General features: G+C 36.5%; 1 protein-coding gene across 1 annotated transcript; it reads right to left on the bottom strand.

Annotated features, from left to right (window-relative positions):
• Nucleotides 1-16,158: 16,158 nt before the first annotated feature.
• LOC120421340 (protein odr-4 homolog) lies at nt 16,159-17,852 on the bottom strand. Its single transcript, XM_039584522.2, has 3 exons — nt 17,607-17,852; nt 16,890-17,546; nt 16,159-16,827 (listed from the first exon to the last, which is right to left on the bottom strand). Exons 1-3 carry the CDS (start codon nt 17,700-17,702, stop codon nt 16,261-16,263), a joined length of 1,320 nt encoding a protein of 439 aa, XP_039440456.1. The 5' UTR covers nt 17,703-17,852; the 3' UTR covers nt 16,159-16,260.
• Between the last annotated feature and the right edge of the window lie 4,506 nt (nt 17,853-22,358).

Raw genomic sequence — 22,358 nt, forward strand, 5'->3', positions numbered from 1 at the left:
GTTCGGGGCTCGTAAATGGGAGGCTTTGTTGGCTTAATTCAGTGTGAGATATTGGATTTGATTTGAATTAGCTAGTCAGCGAGGCGGCAGCAGCGTAGCCCACCGAAGGCTACCCGTTTTGTTATGAGGTGGTGATACTGGGTTACAGAAGTGTTTTTGTTGCGGGAATTAGTTTCGATTGCGATGCGTTTGTTTGTTATTGTTCCTGGTGTATTAACAGCTTTGAAATAAGCCATCAAATGTAATTTCTTAGTGATTAGCTTTGTGATTTTATCTTAATCAAAATACACTAATTGCAGTCTTTGTTTCAATTTCTTTACAAAGTAATTTTATAAGCATTCAAAATCGAATACAAATGACATCCTTGTACTTGAGCTCACTCCAAGGGCTCCGTATAGAATAGACTTCGAATCGCCAAGTGCATGACTCCGTGCACGAACTTCACCAACACGCGGCTTGATGGAGACAACACTTTATCAATGGTCGCGCCATTTAGATGCGACAAACCCGCTGGAGGATGGAAATGAAGATGAACTTGATGTTGACGTTGGACTAATAACAACATAATACTCAACTCCACAATCGCTTGTTCCACCATCTAGACTTGTATAGAACGGTGAAAAATTAGGTTCTCCTCGACGACGACGACCGGTAGTGCCTCTTAATTGTTCGCTCTCCAGAAGGCACCTGCTGGTTGGCTGCTTGGCGTAGGCTCATTTGAATGATTCAGTGGCAGGCCACTATTACAGAGTGCCTTCCATTCAGCGCATCAGCTTAGCCAAAGTGGCTAGCTAAGCCGTAGAGCGGAGCGCGCCGTTGTTGATGGCGTAAAGCGATTAAGTTCTAGGACGCATCATGTTTCATTCCCTTCGGGCGACCTCCGGAACGGCGACTTAATTGTCATCTGGCTGGCTTATCCCAGAGCGGCGTCAATTCCCTATCAACGCGGCATCAGCTGGCCCACTGTTGCATCTTCCGTGCAACTTTATCTCAGCCTCGACGAAAGGACACGATTAGCATGAAAACGGTGTAGCGATTAGAGCCGATTACAAGCTTGCTACAGTCTAATGATTCACGGCTTGAGAGGTAGTCAGTTCCTGGGGATTGCCTTCCTTGAGAAGTTCTAATAACCCTACCGGAGCAGGGGCGATTCCACCCATTATTATTTCAATTGATTCTAATCTAAATATCTGAAAACCGTAAAAACGAGACTGCTCGCCATAGGGAGTTGGGAGATAACAATCTCAAGTTAAGTTCTGTACTTAAGGGAAGGAACGATTCTATTATGGTAGTCAATCATTAAATTTATCTGCACCAGCATCAGCAAGAGGTGACCACCCAAGAATTCGTTAAGTTAAACAGCATCAATCATTCCAAAAAGCTAAGACTCGAATCTTTGGAAAAACTTAATTTGATCTTGTTGAGTGACCTAAGAAAAAACTGTTCCACATAAGCTACTAGTAGGAATACAATATCAATACATTGAATATTTCGTTCTATTACCTGATACTTACCGTTCTCGACGGTGTCTTCGATATCCACATAGAGAAACCCAAATATATTTTAAGATTATTTTATAACTTCAGTTGATTTTCTCGAACCATAAATTCTTCGCTATCCTCGATTTGCGTGAAACTTTGTCCTAAGAGGTAACTTTTGTCCCTGATCACGAATCCGAGGTTCATTTTTTGATATCTCGTGACGAAGTGGGGATAACCATTCAATGTTTGAACATGCGAAAAATACATGTTTTCCAATAATTTGCAGCCGGAAAAGGTGATGAGATGGAAATTTGGTGTCAAAGAGACTTTTATGTAAAATTGGACGCCCAATTTGATGGCGAACTCAAAATTCCGAAAAAAAAACCGTTTTTTAAACTCAGTCATATGTTGTTACTTAACTGTAAAAAAATGGAACATGTAAATTTATGTGAAATTTTATGCACTTTCTAAATCTTTATTAACCCAGAAGGGTAATTTTTTCATTAAGAACAAAATTTTTCATTTAAAATTTCGTATTTTTGGAACTTTGCCACTTTAAAGTGTTGCAAAGTTCCAAAAATACGAAATTTTAAATGAATAACCCTGCAAAGTTACAAAAAACACTAAATTTTAAAATGAAAAATGTTGTTCTTAATGAAAAAATACCCTTCTGGGTTAATACAAATTTGAAAAGTGCATTAAATTTCACTTGCTTCGATTTCAGTTTAGAGTGTAATATGATTCGATAATTTTATAAACTTAAATAGTTTTAACGAAATAACTACGGGCTGCATGATGGACCCGGACATCATTTTTATAGAAACATCTGAGATGAGGCCTCCAAAAAGTGTGTAATTAACACTTAAGTTCTCATAACTTTTGATATGGTTATCAGATCTTCAAAGTGTTGGCTCATTTGAAAGGACTTTCAAATACCTTTCTAAAAATATTTAACAAGACAAAACCACCCTTTTTACAATTCTACGGAGTTAAGCCAAAATCATTTTTTTAGCATAACTTTTGAAGTACTTTTCTAAACTACATAATATCAACTAGGGTCTTATGGGAACCCAAGATGGATCGAATGAGCCCAAAACGGTCAAAGTCGGTTCAGCCAGTCCGGAGATAATCGAGTGCATTTTTTGGGTGCACGGACTCACACCCAAACACACGCACAGACATTTGTTTAGAATTTGATTCTAAGTCGATAGATATACGTGAAGGTGGGTCTACAAAGTCGAAATAAGAAGTTCATTTTTCGAGTGATTTTATAGCCTTTCCTCAGTAAGGTGAGAAAGGTAAAAAATAGTAATCTTAAGACAAACCTTACCAGTTGGAAAATATTTCAAAAATAAATTGAAATTTCTTCAATGTCACCCCGGTTTGCGGTATTATGTTTTGAGATAAAATTTGTGTTCAATTTTAGTTTGAAACTAAATTCAAAAATATTTTTTGGCATGTTGAAAACTTTCTCAAACTCCGAAATTTGGATTAAGAGGGTTTTTTTCGAACACATGATTTTTTTTAAATTTTTCTAACCTTAGCTCTGGATGGAATAATAATGAATTATTCAAATCTTCAAGCCTAATTTTCAAATAAAAAGCAATAAATCGTAGTGAAAAATTTAATGATTGAAGTCATGATGAAGTCGGCATGAACCATGATGACTAACGACTTTCGATTCTGATCTGACTTCTGATGAAGTCGGATTTTTTAATTTCGTCGAACTAAAATATTTGTAATAATAACTTATTGTTTGAAATTTTAGAAAAATATTTTAATTTTTTTTAGAAATCACAAATTACATTTTTAAGGGGTTTATATTCAAATATTTTGTTCTTTTTTATTCAAAGTCTTGATTTGTAATAAAAAATGTTTTGTACGAGTTGAGAAAATTTTAAACAAGTTTCTCTATTATCAACGATTGTATGTTGAGGGCCGAATTAGTAGCCAAATTTTCGTAATTTTAATTTTACATGTAAACATGATTTTTAGAAGCTTTTTCGGGTGAATTTTTGATACTTTTCAAAAAATTCTATTAAAAAAAAATCAAGGCAAAATTTTAGGAATTTAGGAATCTATGAACAAAGTTTTATCAAATAAATAATTATAATAAAACAGTTTTTTTGCGAAATATTCGAGAGAGAATAAATTTTTCAAAAGATGTTTTTGAAATGATTTTTATTAGCAAGAAAAATCAATTGTAGAATCTGATGAGCTAGCCAATAACCTTTCCTCATTATTATCAAAAATTCCACGAGCTTGACCAATCCTGCGAGCAAAAAAGCACAGCACATGCAGCAAAGCCATTATTAGACCGGACTTGCTCTGAAGAGAACTGTGAAAACCGATTCAAATGGGGGGCAGCCAATAATGGTCCACGCTGGTGGCTTATGCCTAATGGGTTGGTAAGTTTTTTGCAAGATATATAGATTAAGGTATCGCAATCTGGCTAACAAATTGGAAGCCATTATTCATAAATGCAAAAGTTTAAGCAACAGCAAAATTGTTTTTTTTTTATTGGGAATCGTTGAAGGTGTGCCACCTGAGGGAGATCTTGAGTCGTGTCATTAATTGTCCCTGTTTAGAAGGAATTCTTCTGAACTGTCCTTCTCATACCTCGTTACGAATTGATTGTGAATCAGTGGATCAAGAAAGGGAGGCGTAAGTTGTAAATTATAGTGCGTGCTGGAAGCCCTTCGGGCTGAACAAACGGAATCGACTCAACAGCCAAACCCTGTATCGATTACTAATTATGCAAGGTTTGCGGTAGGGGGAGAGGGGGTAATATGCACCCCCTAAGGGAAAACTGTGATTTCTCAACCATTACAGCATTACTGTGGAAGAATTTTGTTCGATGTTCTAAAACAACTATTATTCTTCGTCATCCATGTTAAAAAAGTCTTAATAAACCTCAAAATTGTTCGAAAATATCAAATTTCTAAAAACATTTTTGATTCATTTCAAACAACCATGCGGGGCAATATGCACCGCAACATTGGGGCAAAATGCACTACAACAACGGGGCAAAATGCACCACAACATGGGGCAAAATGCACCGGGTAAAAGCAGTTTTCACTAGTCACCACTAGATGACACCGCTGTTTTTACTAAGGAGCTTCACAGTGGTGCATTTTGCCCCGACCACGCTTTTAGCAGAAAATTTAATTAAAAATGCATTTTTTGATGTTTTTGGACTCATCTATCTACAGAATAATGAAGATTATGGCAAAAACTATTTACCTCAACACTTACAATATCAATAAATGCTTTTTATATTGTCCAAAAATCATAATGAAAGTGCAAAGAAAATTAGATGAAAACACAACATTTTAAAGTTTTGCAAATAACTTGTGCTGTTTTTATACTGCGATGCTCAAATTTTTCCAGCATGGTTTAGCAATGTTAAGCTTCCAATTTCTATGATTTTTCCCCGGAAAATTCTTCCAAATACCGAGAAAATCAGGGGGTGCATTTTGCCCCGGGGGTGCATATTACCCCCTCTCCCCCTAATGGTAAAATAATTACAGCGAGCTAAAGGTGATCGTTCCTTCGTATGAATTGAACAAGAAGGGATTCAAAAAATGCAAAACAAGCGACGAACCCTTTGTTTTAGCCCACTCTAAGTCATTGCACTAAGGTTAATGTTTTGACTTGATCTACGAATTTTGGAAAGATCAACCTCCCCTTAATGCCTACCATTAACCTTAACCACTGCAGCGGCACGTGGTTCCCTAGGTCCGAACCCAACTGACCGTGGGGGCCAAGTCCAAGATCACCGTTGCAGCTCAGCAACCTGCTGCCACAGCCTCTTGATTTGACTAATTTCATATAATTAGGCCCCCGCATAGTTCAACGGTTTGCCGATACACGATTGTTTAAAGTGTGGTCGATTTCAGCGATCTGATTCGCGATCGAACAAGTGGTTATAGCTACGATTCTAATATTATAGGACACGCTAATAACCCGACTTTGCTTCGTGGAATCGTAATGAATTTTGCTAACCAGATTAGTCCGATCCGGAACGGTGGTGTGTGCCACCGAAATTGGCTTGTTATATTTAATTTAACGTCTGACGATACAGCAATTTGGCGCAGTTATATGGCTACCTTCGCGTGCCGTGTGGGATCCCTCTGTAACACAGAAGGGGATCGAATTCGGATGAGTAAATTGGACATTAGAGCGGAAAATCTGTGCTGAACTGCACCAAAGTTGAAGCTCGTTATGAATTAAATGTACGATGATATTTCCGTTTGGTGTAAAAAGTTTATTGAGCACAAATATTGCTAAATAATATGAATAAATTTAATTCTGGTAGATGAATCTATCTTACAATTATGAATTCTTTTCAAATATTTTAAATATTTAAATTTTTGACATGGCAGTTTAACAGTTTAGATTAAGTAAACTTCAAACAGGAAACATTTCATAGAACGTTGACAAAGTGGTCCATTACATGGATGGGTGAAGAACTGCTTCAACCTTGTTACTTAACGTTCAAATTTTAAATTGATATGGTTCTTAAACATGTAACGAGCATTTCCAAGCGGCTTTTAAAATTGTATTATTTCCACACTACCATTTAAAAGCTCGTGACTTAAAGAAATAAAACGTCCCAAACAAAACTTACCCGAAGACTAATTGAAATGAATGGTTTCAATTTCGCACGGATGAATTCCTATATATTTTAAGGCTTCGTCCGATCTGGCTCGTCCAGTCCGAGGAGGATGCGATAATTAAAACAAGATCTCTTAAGAGCCTCCCCTCTCCGAACGGTCGTGCATTAGTTCCTTTAGATTAATTACTGGTTCACTTTACAACACGCTCGGTAATGTACCTTCAATGACGGCCTAATTGTTATTGCCCGGAAAAAATGTGGGGCTTAATGTGTTTTTCGGTTTATTTTTGAGGCTTGCATTATCCTCCCGTGAACTATAAATCCGAGTTGCTGATTGACCTATATTTCCATGCTAAAAAGGTTTTTTTTCTTCGTCTAACTTGTAGCCATTTGGTTGATTTGATGCGCTCGGTCGGTGGTGGTTCATGTTGATGAGGACGGATTTCCGCCACGTGGTTAATGATGATGGATTCTCGCGTGGATCACCTTGGCCGATTTGTAACTAGCGAAATCATCGGCTTGGAATAGATTTTTCAAAGTAAGTTACTGCCAATCAGAGATTACGATGTACAATCAGTGATCATGATATGATTTGGGATGTTTTAGGTACACCTAAAAATACCACCGGGACCGCTGGGATCGAACCCAGTCCAACTGGGATGACCCGGTTTCGAGAGTTTTTTTTTGCATTTTTTTTCATTTGGACTTTGATTTTTCGACTGTACTACAGTTAAACCTCTTTTTACGCGGTGGCGTTACGCTTTTTATTTCGTCGATTTCTCTGGAACGACGCAACATTTTTGCAATCTTTTAAAAGCAATTTGTAGGTTTTGTTCAGCTCTACAAAATGCTTTTTGAAGCTTGCAAAAATATTGTGTATTTTAAGAGCAATTGACGAAACAAAAAGCGTAACGCCACCACGTAAAAAGAGGTTTCTCTGTACTGTAATGCATTTTCCATGCCTTTTATAATAAAAAATCTGAAACTCTTGCTTGTTATTTCAATTTTTAAACATATATTTTATATACAATTACCAAAAATGATCAACACACAATTTACAATGCACTATAAGCTCAAAAATTAGCTATTTTGGTTCACTAAAACATTAAAAAAAGGAAAATATAAGAGGGTTAAGTTTGTCTGCGTAGAGTTTTTGTTATAAAAAGGCAATAAAAAATGTGATTTTTTGAACAGTGTAACAATTTTTTTCTCAACAGTTCTGATCATAACCTACAACTTTGACCAAGAATTGATTTATCTGAAAATCCCACATCAAGATTTTCGAATATTTTAATAGCTTTTTGTATAGACAGCTCCCAAATTTGTTCAAATGACAATTTAATCTTTAATTGGTATTCAATCAATGTTGTCTGTGAAATATCAAAAATGGGGTAATTCATGCGTTTTAGTCAGTCAAAATTTCAAAACGTCACCGCTTATTTCCGGTTCGCAGCAGCTGGAGGGGCTTGGCAGAAATATAGAAATATCAACAAAAAACTGAATATCTTACACAATTAATTCTTGTACAATAGCTTGATGTTGAAGTGACGACTTCCATCATTGCCATGATTTTGCGTTCGACGATAGAAATATAGATTTGTTTATAATATTTTCACAAAATTCATTCGACAAGCTGTTTGGAACACTAATCTACACGCGTTAAAACTTTTTCGTAGCGATTTTCCTCTTTCTACATTAATAAAAATCATCATTAATCAATGATTGGCAGGTTGAATCAGCTATTATAGCTGCTAACCTGGATAAATAAAACAAAAAAAATCAATGATTGTCAACAAAAAGTTCAATGATTTCATTCAGCATATTATGCTGATCCATTTTGGAGCAGAATTTTGAAAAATTTAACTGAATACAGAGCATTTTAAAGTGATGAGCAATTTTCTTTGAAATTGACTGAAATGAAGGAGCGAAGACGCGTGGTTGAATTTTTATTCATCTTTTGTTTTATTTGTGATCCCGTTTTGCACGCACCTGTTGATTATTGTACATTATTTTTATAATAATTTATATATCCTACGGGGTCTTTTTTGGAAAGGGGGGGGGGGGGAGTAGTATTTTTTTAGAAATAGCAAGAAAACTATCATATACATCTTTTTAATTACACTATTATCATGTGAGTTCAAAATAAGTACTAGATCTCCAAAATAATTAAAAGTAGAGCATAAACATAACCAATTGCACTTTCCTTTAGTGATTTGTATACACAATATCAAAAACATTGCGGTTTTAGGAAAGAGAGTGTGAAATTTTGTCAGAAAATCTCCCAAATATCCAATAAAACCTTTATAATTTTTTCCTCTTATTTCAAATCACTTTGCGTCCTTCAGGAAAAATGTTCCCTGCAGCATTTCCGATAAGAAATGATATGATCTGAACCATAAATCATGTCCATGTGGACTTATAACAACATAAAAAAAAGAAATGGGCGAAATGAACGGGGATGTTAGACACTTTCATATGTAACTATATGATAGTTTTCATGCTATTTAGTTTTCATTTTATCAAGTGAAACTTACTTGAGGATACCGTGGAGATTTCCCCTTATCCTCTAAAAATGTCAAGCATCAACACTTCCCGTTTTCCAAACCCTTTACATGTGAGCAATTCTCTACCAAAACCGGAAATGGATTTTATTTGTATTTTTTGATTTGGCTCAAACTTTTGTGGGGGCCTTCCCTATGACCAAATAAGCTTTTTTGCGTCATTGGTTCACCCATACAAGTCTCCATACAATTTTGGCTGCTGTCCATACAAAAATGGTATGTAAATATTCAAACAGCTGTATTTTTTGAGTAAATTTTCTGCAATATTTCGCTAAAATCAAACTTTCGGTGGCTATATCTTGAAAACGGAGCCCTTTATCAAAAAATCTGTAAAGTACTCTTCGGTTGCAAATTCAATTTGGAATAAAAAATAATGTCAAACTTGTTTTTGCATGAAACTTCGATTTTTTCCAAAAATCACTGTTTTTTCAAAAAATCATAACTCGGCGGCAGATTTTTTGACCATGTTTCTCTATGGCTCAAAAATTGCGGATTTTTGTCCCTTAAAACATATCAAAAAATCTCGAAAATCAAAAAATACGAATTTTGGGAAATTGAATTTTAGTGAAAAAAAGTTGATAAAAAAATCTGCAAATTTTTTTTCCGTGTACCTATTTTTTTCTCAAAAGTCCTCAACAATACCTACAACTTTGCCGAAGACACCAAATTGATCAGAAAATTCACTCAAAAGTTACAGCTGTTTGAACATTTACATACCATTTTTGTATGGACAGCAGCCAAAATTGTATGGAGACTTGTATGGGTGAACCAATGACGCAAAATAGCTTATTTGGTCATAGGGAAGGCCCCCACAAAGTTGAAGTCAAATAAAAAAATACAAAAAATAAAAATGGTCGAAATCGGCCGATTTCGTAGAGAGTTGCTCATGTACCATATGCGCGGTGGAGATGGAGTGGCCTTGGGCTTAGAAAATCATCACATCACATGGCGAAATTTAGTCTGCAATCCGCTAAAATCACCGTCTTCTAGCGTAGCGATTCTGGGTATTTTTTTTTCAAAACAAATCTTTAAGTTTTAATTAATTAAGCTTATACATTACTGCCCCTGATTGCATAAATGTCCCATATGCATTTTCATCGTTTTTGAGTTATTGTTGCAGTTTGGTTCAAAATCGTGTGCTCTTTCAAAAGAGCCTACAACATCCAGTATTTTGTTCTAGAAATCAGGAGGAAATCCTGTTTTTTCGCGAAAACTTAACAAGTAGCCTTATGTGTGGGACAAACTTCAAATGCGTTTTTCTCAGCATGCTATTTTTGCATATGGGACATTTATGCGAACATGGGCAGATTACCTCTATAAAATTATTTGAATTGATTTTGTTAAAGCAAAAAGAAAAGCATGATACAAAGTCTCTACCTATTGAATTGCTGTTGGGTAGAAAAGCATTTGAAAATTCTAAATTTCGCAGAAATATAGAAAGAAACTTTTCCACGAAGCAAAAAAGTAAACCAAACAAATATGTTTCTTTTAAAATGGTTTCCCGACCATGATTTTAAACCACTCAAAACTCCCCAATTTTAATCCCGCCATTTATTTTTTTCTCAGGGTCGGTTATGTCACATGGACCCCAGTCAGTCACTCGGTAAGTATGTAAGTAGGTGACTGCAATCACGCCGCCGTCCAGCCTGGACCCACTTGCATGCTGCTTATATGCTTATATGTGTGTGCTCAAGACGCAATCTTAAACGGGCATAAATCATTTCACTTTCGTGAGCATTTCATTGTGCCTTCTTAGTTTTGGGTTTTTGTTTTTTTTTATTCGCCGTTTTCAAGTTTTTCGGTGACCAGCCCTTCGATCATGGCTTTCGGAATAAAAACCAAAAGCTTGTCACGAGTGCATTAACGCTTGGCCACCATCTGCATGGTCACTGTAAAAAAAGGTCAATGATTAAATGTTTAAAAGATGACTTTGTTATGTTATATAAAAACCATTTTTTTAGTAAATTATAAATTATCAAAAATATAAATGCTCTTTTTTATTGTCAAACAATTAACCAAAAAAGCACTGCTCTTGAGGAGAGAAGAGGTGTCCCGCGTGCAGTTACATAAAGTAAATACTACTGCAAGCCATTGGACATTGGACAATCATTGAGCTGATAGGACCGCGTGCGCTTTCCGCTGAACGGACTCTGCGTTCATTCATCGCTCTTTGGGCACGGCTGGCGTGGCTACGTGCCATATTCGAGGTCATTGCGGCACTTTATTCCGGCCTGCTGGCTGGCCGGGGTTGACGTCGGACATCTACCTGATTTGTTGGTGGGCAATGACTTGTTGGAATTTTGCATATTAAATGTTCGTTTTAAATTACATTATTCAGCAGTGAATCATTGAATGACAATTCTTTCGACGTTGAACATTGTTTGATTTTAATTTTAATTTTATTAATTTTTATTTCAATATTACTCAATATATTTCATTTCACACCGATTGTTAACATCTTTTTAAATCAAAATTCAAAAATATATTCTATAGAACTTTGGAAAAGGCAATCAAATTATTATTTATGGAACTGGTTGCAAAATGAAGATATTTTCAGCACGAGTCGGATTGTGGATAAGTACATCGAAGGTGTCGACAAGTAGATAGCGGTGTGCTCTCTTATACTAACTGATATTTTGGTAGTTGCGAGAAAATCGATTTTTAAACTTTGAATTACTGTTTCTGGAAAACTATTCGACAAACAATTGTTCTAACAATTTTAAAGTATGCACCTGACATTACTTAAAGACATTGTGAAATATAAAAACTTTTGAAATGCTAGAAAAATTTTGGCAGAGAAAATACGAAAAAAAATCATGCTTGCAATTGGCACAAGTGTGTTTTGGGAGGTAATTTGTATGAGTTAGCACAAACGTGCACAGGGCTTTGGTACAAAAGCGTGCAAAGTAATTTTATTGTTAAAATAGTTCAAATTAGTTGTTTCAATGTTATTATTTCACGAGTTGATTAATTTAAGCTTAAGAAAAACATTTTATATCAAAACTTTTTTCAAACACTTATTATAGTTTGAATTTGGTAGGAAAATTATCCTTTTGGAAAAAATAGCATTTAAATCAAAATTTTTGTATGAAAAACTTGGAGAATTTATATTTTTTATGAATATAATTGTAAAAACATCCATAATACATCAACTATGACGAATACTAGGTTGATGTACTCCTAAAAACATAAGAAAATGATGTTGTAAAAACTTGTAGCTAGTTTATTTTATTTCAATTATATCATAAGACCATTCAAAAACGAATGGTATCCAAGGAACAAACCGTTATTTAGATTTATGGTGAATTGCAGTTGGAACAAGTGTGTCTCATGCAATGGAATCGATGAATGTATTGAATAGAACAAATGTGCACCAAACAAATTAAATACGTAATATTTTTAAGTATGGACGACCCATATAGTTGTGCCAAGTGTGCACATCAACTATGCAAGATGTTGTTACGTAGTTTTTTGCATGGACGACCCCTGCAGTTGAGCTAAGAGTGCACAACGACTTTAAGCATATTAAATTGGACTTTTGGGTTGGGCTAAGTGGGTAATAGGTTGGGGAAAATTGTTGTTACTTCGTTTTTTTTGCATGGACGACGCCTGCAGTTGAGCTAGAAGTGCACAACGACTTGAAGAATGTTAAAATTTGTCTTTTAGATTGGGCTAAGTGGGTAATGGGTTGGGGAAAAATGTTGTTACGTCGTTTTTTTTTGCATGGACGACCCCTTCAGTTGTGCTTGGAGTGCACAACGACTTGAAGAATGTTTCAAACTGGACTTTTGGGTTGGGCTAAGTGGGAAATGGGTTGGGGAAAATTGTTGTTACGTTGTTTTTTTGCCTGGCTTCAAAATTACATTTAGCGTTGATAAGGTTTTTTTGATCAAATATCTGGTTGAATAAAGTATCCTAGGAATAACAAAACCACTTTAAAAGCAAATGATACCCTCTCGCCACGTGGTGGCTGATTGCCATGTGGCGTCCTCTGATTGAGGCAGCCCTCTTAGTGTGCTTTGATTTTTCCCTATACATTTTGCTGGGACCATGAGAATTTCTGCGACGCCGGAATGAATCTGCTTCTAGGCAAGATTAGAGGCCTCGGATCATCTTGCACCCTTCAGAGGAATTGTTTCCCAGACCATCCCCTTGGACCCCATGGCATGCAAAAGTCATTAAATTTCAACGACAGACTTGTACAGAGCAATGTACCCAATTGCTCAAGTTTTACGGGTTAATTCCCATTTAAACTTGTTCCTGCTCAAGGCAAGCCAATTTTCAACCAAATGGACTGAAATTTGGGCTGGAGGCCCCATTTTGAGACTCTTTCGGGCAATCTCATATACTTTTTGATTTGAGCAATTTTAATTTTTTTGACCCAGGCTAAATAATCGTATCTTTTATGGATATGCGTGTTTTCAAAAGGAAAATGATGGAAAATAAGAGAGCACATCCATGATGCGTTCAAAAATGTCAGTTAGTACAAATGGTTGCAGGGCGATATCTCCGCGTAGGAAACGAATTCTTCAGATCTGTTAGAAGCGTTTTGTAGGGAATTTAATTAGCTTAAAGATGGCATCATTAACTCATTTTGGCCCAATTTTCAGTTAGAACATTAGAGCACACCGCTATCGAAGTGATGATAAAATCGAATTTGGTAACAAGGACATATTTCACATTTTTTGAAATTAAATATTCTTAGTGGTATGGCTAAATGCTCTTCATCTTTATTGTATTTTCGTTTTATTATTAACTGTTCACATTCATTTATTTACTTCAAATTGTTTTACATTTTTGCATTGAATCGAATACATTTGGGTAAAAAAGAAAAAATCACTTTAATCACTAATCCTAACAAATCCTAACTTAAGACTAATAAAAGTAAATTTATTGAAATATAAGAAATTGCAATCAAAAAAATTTTTACAACGGATTTAGAATACATATTTTTTAGGGGAAGGTGGGGCAAGACGACCATATGGGGCAAGAGGAACAATCGCTCGTATGGCCGTAATTTTTACAATTTTGATTATTTCCAGTATGAGGAATTGTTGCTAGCAATGCAATTAGCTGATTCTACTACCACATAACCGCCAAAACGTCGTTAAAAACCACGGGGCATAAGATTTAATGAAGTATTTTTCAAAACCTTGTTTTCTTATAATATTTGGAAAGTACAAAATAAGGTTTAGGGTTCGTTTTAAGGCTCATTTTATCAAACGCTTTTTTTCCTAGATCAGTAGTGTCTCTACCAATGACTTGCACCTATTGTAAAGTTGAATCATACTTTTGGTTATTTTTTTAGAGCTTTTTTAAAAATCTTGTTCAGGTGGGGCAAATGTACCATATGGATTTTTAGTATGGATAAAACTACGAATTGCTGCAACAACATATTTTATTGGGAAATAAACACATAAATATACTTAAAAACTGATAAACAATTGTTAAAAAAAAAATGTCCATACAAAATATAGTGATATTATGAAAATTTCCTTTTTTTCCTCTAAGTAAATTTTTTTTTGGTAAAAGCGATTAAATTTTTGGTAAAATATTATTATTTAATCTTAAAATTAAAGAAACGTTTCAAATACATTCTTATCTGATGTATCTAAGTGCTAACAGTTCTATTGTTAGCAAATTAACATGTTGTTTCAGGCATTGTTCCTCTTGCCCCAACGGGTTGTTCGTCTTGCCCCACTAGGTGACTAGAACTTACGGAAAATCATTTTTATTTTCAATCGATTTTTTATATTAAAAAAAAGGATTTTTTTAAAACTTGTTCTATCAAAGTCTTAGTCAAGACCTGGAATAAGATGATTATAAAAAATCCGACAGATTTTTTAACGTGTTTGATGGGTTATAGCGAGCATTTCCTTAGCTTGTTACACTTTCCCCACTTTCCCCTATTCAAATGAGACACTTATTTTAAAATTGATTTTAAAACTACTGAACAAAAACAAAAAAAAATCGTTCCATAAATTCTTTAATATTTTTCTAACTTTGAGCAATTTTAACAACTTATAAAATTGCATAAAATTTTAGAATTTTTGATTTAGTATTTTCATGGCCTCCCTTCATTCCCTAGCCAGACTCTCACGTGATATTATAAAATTGGAAATCGAAAAATACCACACACATACCATCCAAAGCTCAATTATCCGAAAGTTTCATGTTACCCGGGCAGAGAGTAATAACAAAATTCATGCCATTTCAATAACAAATAATGTTAAAATAACAGAAAATGTTGTGGAATCTTCTTGAAAAATCCATTTTTGCATAAGAGTTTAATAACAGTTTATGTTATCATAACAAAATTATTTATTGGTCTGATATTGGTTGAACGCCAAAACAACTTTGGAATAGGTAACATTTTTTGTTATGGAAGAATACCTCTAACTGTTATTGGGATGATCGGATTAGTTGTTAAAATAACAAAAAATAATAACAAAGATTCGTTCGCAGAATAACTAAAAGTGTAATTAGTCTGATGTTACAATAAAAAGAAAATTCCAATTCAATTCGGTTTTATTGGTGAATTATCAATATACAATAAGTTCTTTTGGAATACATAACAGAGTTTTGGAGTTCCTTTCAGCTGTGTGTTACATCATAATCCATTTTGGAACAATTGTTGCTTGTAGTTAAGGGGTTACCGAAAGTAAGAAAAAGATAAGAAAAAAAAACTTACTAAAATTGCAAGATAAAAAGAAAATCATAACGACGAATAACAAATCTTGTTATAAATAACATAAAATGTTATTGGACTAGTATTTTAAAGTATAAAAAATGTTATTCTAAAGTTATTTCCGTTTGTTATTTTGACCAAAAACCCCCAACTGAATCCGGAATATCTGCTGTGAAATTGGACCTTTTTAAAAAGACAAATCTGGATTTTTTTGCCACTGGAAGCAATTCTACCAAAGATCCTAAATAAAAAAGGTAAATATATCTACACGAGCGTTTGAGTGTTGAAGACCTTAGCAGCATCGTTAAACTGATAATTTTGGTGTTTTCTTATCATTTCATAAGTTTTACAGTTCGGCTTTAAATATATTTTAATATCTACGTCTCAAGCAAAACAATGTAAAAGGGGGACAATGTGAGTTTGTAAACAAATTGTGTAACCTGCTCAGGTCTGTGAATGTTTACATAAGGAGTGAGCTCTTGTTTACAAACTTACATTGAATTTTTGGGGCTGTACGAGCGGGGGCTAAACCGTACGTGAAAAATGTTCGCCAAGTGCTTCGAGATTTTAACCAATCAGAAGGTTGGTCGAAAATAGGCACATTGAAGGTCGGATCCTATGAGTAATAGACCCAAAATAGGGTCAACAAATGTTTTAGTTTGCCTTATACAGCGATATAAGGTATTTTTTTTTATTAAAGTGTGATTAAGTACGATTAATTAGCATCATCAGCAATAAAAACCCAAAATATTCCCCTAGCTCTTATTTTTATTCATATGCTATCGGATTTCTCGCGAATAACAACAAACATTTTTAAAATAGTGTATATGAACATTTATTGACGTAATCCATGCTACGAAAAATTGTAAAGGAAACATTCAACGCGACAACTCTCGCCCCTCCCCCGTCAAACTACTTCGTAAGCAAAAACACCACAATGGCAACAATCAGCACCGCGATCGCTCCCACCGCTCCCAGCAGGACCGTACTGAGCCGTTCAACTTCCTTCCGTTTCTTCCCTCCGGCTCCATCCGCCGAGCCGCACTCCTTCGCATCGTGCCGTTCCTCCTCCTTAACTTCGGCCACAATCTCCACCGCCGCGTTCAGTTCCTTCGGGGTGAAGCTGAGATCTAGCGTTTCCTGGATCTGCGGAATGGCCGTTGCTTTACCCTCCTCCCGGAACAGATACTCACTGAAGAGGATCTGGTTCGATTTGGCCCGGATCGGGAAGTAGATTCGACGCGGCAGCTCGTTCAGCATGATCGTGTCCGGGATGGAGTCTTCCGCTTGAACTAGTGAGTCGCAGTGAATTTGGATGCGAGACATCAGGGAACGGACGATGTCGGCTTTGATGAAAGATTCCGCTTCGGTGAAGGTTGTTTTTGGGTGGACGAAGCACTTGGAGCTGATGATGCCGTCGAATTTCATGGTTCCGGTGAAGGTTTCCAGCTTGCACGTGGTGATGTCAGTCGTGGAGGACTAAAATGACAGAATGACAGGTTTGAGCCTTTACTGACAGGGTTTGACAGAGTTTTACTTACCGATGGAGCGTAAATGTGAACCACAAACGGATCATCCTTCTTCGCCTTCAAAACACTCTCCACCAACTCCTTCCCATCGGCCGGTTCTCCGTCGAAGAACACCACACTCTGCTCAAGCTGTTTCTTCACCACTTCAACGCATTCCGTCAAGTTGTCCTCCGTTTCGTACTGTTCGGAACCCTTTTTCCGCAGTGCAAACACGTCGTCCGTCTCGTAGAATGTGCTCATCACGTGCCAGCTTGTGGCACGGTCCTGGAACTTCCAGTCACATGGTTTCAGTCCGTCCGACTTGGGTGATATCGATTTGCAGCCAAACACGTTGCTGCTTGATGAGTAGAAGAAGACCAGCTTATCTCCACCGTCCAGCTCATCACAATTACCGTGAAGCAAGCCGTTGGAAGCGAATGTATGCCGAATGTCCACCAGGATGGTCTTTACCTTCCCAACAAGAACCGGATCTTCAAAGACGCTTTTCGGATTGATTACGTAGATCCCCAGCACGTAGAACCCACCCGGCAGAACCCTGGTTTCAATTAGCGCATGCTGGGAAACCTGTTTGCTATCGACGTCCAGCAAACCATTCTTCCCCTGATCCGCACCGCAGTCATCCTTGATCTTATTCAGATGAACAACGTAATCTTTTCCATGACTCGAAGGCTACAATCAACAAAGTCATATTAATTAAACGAGCAAACGAAATCACCCAACCACACTAACCTGACCAATCAGCAGACCCACACTGGTGCCCTGTCGTTTAGCGAGACTCTTCAGATACTCCTCCAAATAGGCCTCGCAAATCACCGAACGTCCCATTTCGTCGAAACTTCCCTCGTGCCAACTTCTAAAATCCACCTACAAGCAAAAGAACCTTAAAAGCAGCACCAAAATGGAAAGTAAAACGAAATCGTTGTCTTCGACGTCGGCGACGAGTTGCATTTCACTTTTATTTACGTGTCAATGTTTTTATTCGGCAGACTTTGACAGCAGCGACGATGACAGTTTGTGTTTTTTCTTATGTTATGTTTTTGTTTACGTTCGTATTTGTTGGAAAGAGATGGAACGATTGCCACAGTTGATGCTCGGAAGACATCTGGTGGTCGGTACTGGAACTTGAGGTGGAAGCTTTTTGAACGGAATAGTTCTCTGAGAAATTAATTTTCAAATTTGGTATTTTTTATAATTTCATAATATTTTAGCGAGCGCAATTCACCAATCATCATGATCGTGATATCTTGTCGCATGTCGATTTTGGACCAAATTGAGTTAAATGCCATAAGGCATTTACTAACACATTCACACCTCTATGTGCCACAGAAGTTGGTTTGTTTGCATCAGATCAGTTTTTTTCGTCATGCGGATTATAGCTGGATTTTAAAGGCCTTCCGCCTGATAACAGCAAACATATTTCACAGGGACAGTGACAGCTCGAACTCGATCTTTGTTTGGACCAGGACACTGTGACAAGGAGTGTGTAATTTTTTAGGTAAATTATATTGTATTCTCTGTGCCTAGAAAGCCTTACATTGCAATTTTGTCAACATTGTGAAGCTTTCCATTTGTCTGTGTTTGAATGCCTCACGTTTTGACCTTCACAAAATCCCAAAATTCGGTTTCTATTCTAAGATATTTAACAAAACCCGTTAAAAAATCCCATGCAATGTTATCACTCTTCATATGAAAGTAGTTCCGAACGCTTTCTTGACACAACGTGCAAATTCGACAACTTACCCAATGTAATTTTAGACAAGGGCGTTTTGTCACAGGTGCATGCCCGACTACTGTTTACATATTTTTATTATAACTCAGGTCCGTTAACCAAATTTTGTAACAATGCATAGATTTTTGTCAATCGGAAGCAGAAATTACCGGGAAATTGGTCAATTTTAAGCCTTTCAATTCCGGGGAAATTTGATCGAGTTTTCCGGAAAATTTATAACTACTAAATATTGAAGCAAAATAATTTAATGCCAAACAGCGACATGAAATGAGTTAAATTCCATACACAAAAAAAATATAAAGCCTTGTGAAATTAAGCATGTGAAAGCATGTTGGGATGCCCAAAGTTTGCCCTCAAGAAATGAGCTCAGCCTAGAATGAAGACAAAAATAGTTAAAATGAGTAGACTTATCCCTTCAAGTTTATTTTGCAGTGCTGTTAAACGTTTAAATTAACGAAGTTTAACTTAACGGAATCGTTAAAAGTTAACCTAAACGTGACCGCGAACGGAGCCTACGTTGATCTTAACGAGAACGTGAACGGAACACGTTAATTAACGTCGTTAATTAACGCGTTAATCCTTCTGAGGCCCCGACTTTGAGGGCCTGTATATCCCAAATGACAACATTTAGCGGGTTACTTCCAATTGGACTTGACTCTATAAGCTCCCGGAAGAGGTATTTGACCATCGTGGCCACCGGTTCCGGCAACCCGGAACTTCTGGAAAACATATTTTTAACTGGTTTTTTATCAAGGAACAAGTATTTGAGTAAATTTTTCAAACGGATTTTTTTTTTGTTAATCTTAACAATGCCTGTTTTGGGTCGATTCAGGCCAACTGTGGCCACTCCAGAATCGGTTCCAATGTACCTTTTACCCAGTTCCGAAGATTGCCTTATTGAAACCCCCTACATGTAACATGTTGAACTCTGTGAAATTTAAAGCTTTCATCTGTCATGGTCATGCCTATGTTTGCTGGCCCAACCGGACCACTCCGGAACCGGCTATCGTTGGCCAACATCCAAGGTTACGCCGTTTTGAAAAGTTGCTACGGAATCATGCCGACGCCTCATGACCCGACCTTGTATTGAACTTGACCTTGAATATGGAGAAAAATTATGCTTACTGTGGTATCCTAAACATTAACCTAAGTTAGGTATTCAGCGATAAGCGTGTAGAGCTGTGTATGTGTGAGTGTAAAGCGAGCGTGGATGGGGGTCAGTCTGGTGGATGAAGCTGAGGAATAAAGATGGAGCTTTGCTCCCGTTTAGATTATAAATCGAGTTATAAATAGTGTTACTTAAAATATATATAAATAGGAAGATATCACATTGGCGATCCTGCCATGCTGATAAATTGTGTTTTTAGTGAATAAAATCTGGATAAAAAAAAAAGAAAAATCGATTTCCATTGTGCTAAAATAAATAAATAAAAGTGCGTGTTCCGGCATTTTCGCGCAGCAGGACGGCATCGTGACGGCGATGGCACGGGAAGCCGAGCAGGCAGCAGGCATTGCCATTACGGAACTGTGGGCCTGAGGCCAAGATGCTGAAGTTTCGGTGAGCATGTTCCGGTTATTTTGTTTGTGTGAAGCGAGCGGAGTAGAAAGATGTGTGTATGTGTGAAAGTATGTGTGTGTAAGAGTCTTATGCGTGATGATAGCGTGCACGACCCGATAGGGTTAGGGTGTGTGCGGCTCGATTTGGTTTTGGTAAGGGGTCGTCGACGGGTTGGTGTGTGTCTTCTTCCTTTTCACGTGTCTTAACGAAGCCCACGAACGCTACGCCGAAGTTTCTCCCTTTTCCACCTCGCCCGCGCTGCGTCTTGCGACCAAACGGACCAAACTACGTTTATCTTCTGCATTCGTCACGGCATGCAAAGATCGCAGCAATCTTTGATTTCGCGTTGCGCTGCCATTACTCAGATTAATCGATGCACGATTTTTTTTTTATGGAGCGGGAGGAGGAGGAGGCGAGAGTAAGGGGAGCAGGGCTGAGTGTGTATGTTTGTTGTTTAGTTATAAAATGTATTTTTTTTTCCGCGGAGTGAATGTGCACACGGGCGGCGCACTTGAGGAGTTTTGTTTACATGATGCACGATTAAGGGGTTCTGATTAAAGTAGTCCATTATAACATTACCCAAATTTGGGTGAGCGGAAGTGTGATGATTACTTTATACACGATGCAGAGTTTTAATAGGAATTTTAGTAGATGTTTGGGTGCAGTACTTATAAGATCGAAGCAAGCCGCGCGCGCGTCGTGACGTTTTGAAATTTTGCTCCGCGGATTTTTCCTTTCTCATTTTAATATTTTTAGTATTTTTTGTGAAATTTTAGTTAAAAATGTGAATAATCCGGGAAGCTGAGAGTCGGGTTTTGAATGCTGGATTGAAGAGCTACGGAATATCAAATTGATGGTGGAGAAAAGTGTAGTTTCCGACTGATGAGCGTCGTCTTTGGCGTTGGAATTACGATGGCAGCTTTGGGCACATCTTCGGTTTTCAGCTCGGAGTGTTTCTGGGGCTCAGGGTTTTTGTGCTGGAACACATCTAGGTTCCATAAAAGTGGAAATTGTGATTTTGTGAATTAGAGTTATTTGATGAAGCTTTGCCTCAACGCAAGGAAAACAGAAGAAAATAACCTCTACTAAGAAGCAGAGCCTTTAGAAGCTGTTGGTGGAAATTCTGGAGCGGTAGAGCGGCTGTTTTGGGTCGTGTTGTCCTATCCCGGTGAGCTCTTTCCATTTTGGGTCCTTATTTAGTGTTCATGTATTAATTACATAACAGAAAAAAAAAATTGAAGTTGCTGCTGTCAATGTCATGGCAACGTACTTTTTCCCGAAACTCATGGCTACCTTGTTATTCATTGAAATAATTATTTCACTTTTCAGTGATTTTTTACGTTCCTAAATCTAATTTGTGCATGAAATAGCTTAAGTTCTCTCTAAAATGATTGAGCATTTTAAGCCCACACTTAATTCAGCGCTGCTACACCCTTTCAAAGAAAAATATGCCTTTTTTTAATTTCATAGATTTTCTAAATTGAAAAATTACATTGACACAATCAATATAGATTTAAGAATATTAGTGACAGTAGAAAAAACATGATTACTTCGATTTGGTTTTTTTTATATTAAAATAAATATTAAAAATGCACCGAGTAATTAATTCAGAAACTGTATGCTGCTTGATGAATTCATCAAATATTTAAGAATTAATTTTGGTATTGTAAATGTGTTTTATGTTTGATGATTTTTATGGTTTTAATAAAAAATCTGTTCAAAGTTTCTGATTATAATACTTTGAAAACTTCTGCGATTCCTTTTTGTAAATAATTTCTTTTCCTATCCATCTTTGTACTAATGAACGACTAAAAACATCTTCATTTTGCTTAAATTATTATATCCTTTTTGTATCTTATTATTTTATTAATTTTGATGATGAAACTTGAGTATTTCAGTCTATTCTACTTAGGAATTAAGTATGTTGTCATATTTTAATATATTTTTTTTTTGTACCAAATGTTCATTCTCTATTATGTGCAAAACTATGCCTTCCTGCTTCATTTTATTTTATTTTTTGTTGTTTTTGATGCTGTTTTCTATCCATTTTAGCAACTCAAGAAAACAAGTTTGCAGATGTTTTTTTGGTGCTCTAAGTTTTAGCAAGATTCGATGTTCAACAAAACATGAAGGCTATTTCACTTGGTGAGAGCTTTCCATTTTAATACAGGCAACTCTTCATATATTCTAACAT

Source organism: Culex pipiens, chromosome 3 (assembly GCF_016801865.2).
Source record: "Culex pipiens pallens isolate TS chromosome 3, TS_CPP_V2, whole genome shotgun sequence".
Lineage (NCBI taxonomy): Eukaryota > Metazoa > Arthropoda > Insecta > Diptera > Culicidae > Culex > Culex pipiens.

Coding starts and splice junctions, on each gene's coding strand:
- LOC120421340 (XM_039584522.2), bottom strand. CDS start 17,702: ATGGGACGTTCGGTGATTTGCGAGGCCTATTTGGAGGAGTATCTGAAG. Junction 17,547..17,606: donor TGGGTCTGCTGATTGGTCAG/GTTAGTGTGGTT, acceptor TGTTGATTGTAG/CCTTCGAGTCATGGAAAAGA. Junction 16,828..16,889: donor TTCACATTTACGCTCCATCG/GTAAGTAAAACT, acceptor CTGTCATTTTAG/TCCTCCACGACTGACATCAC.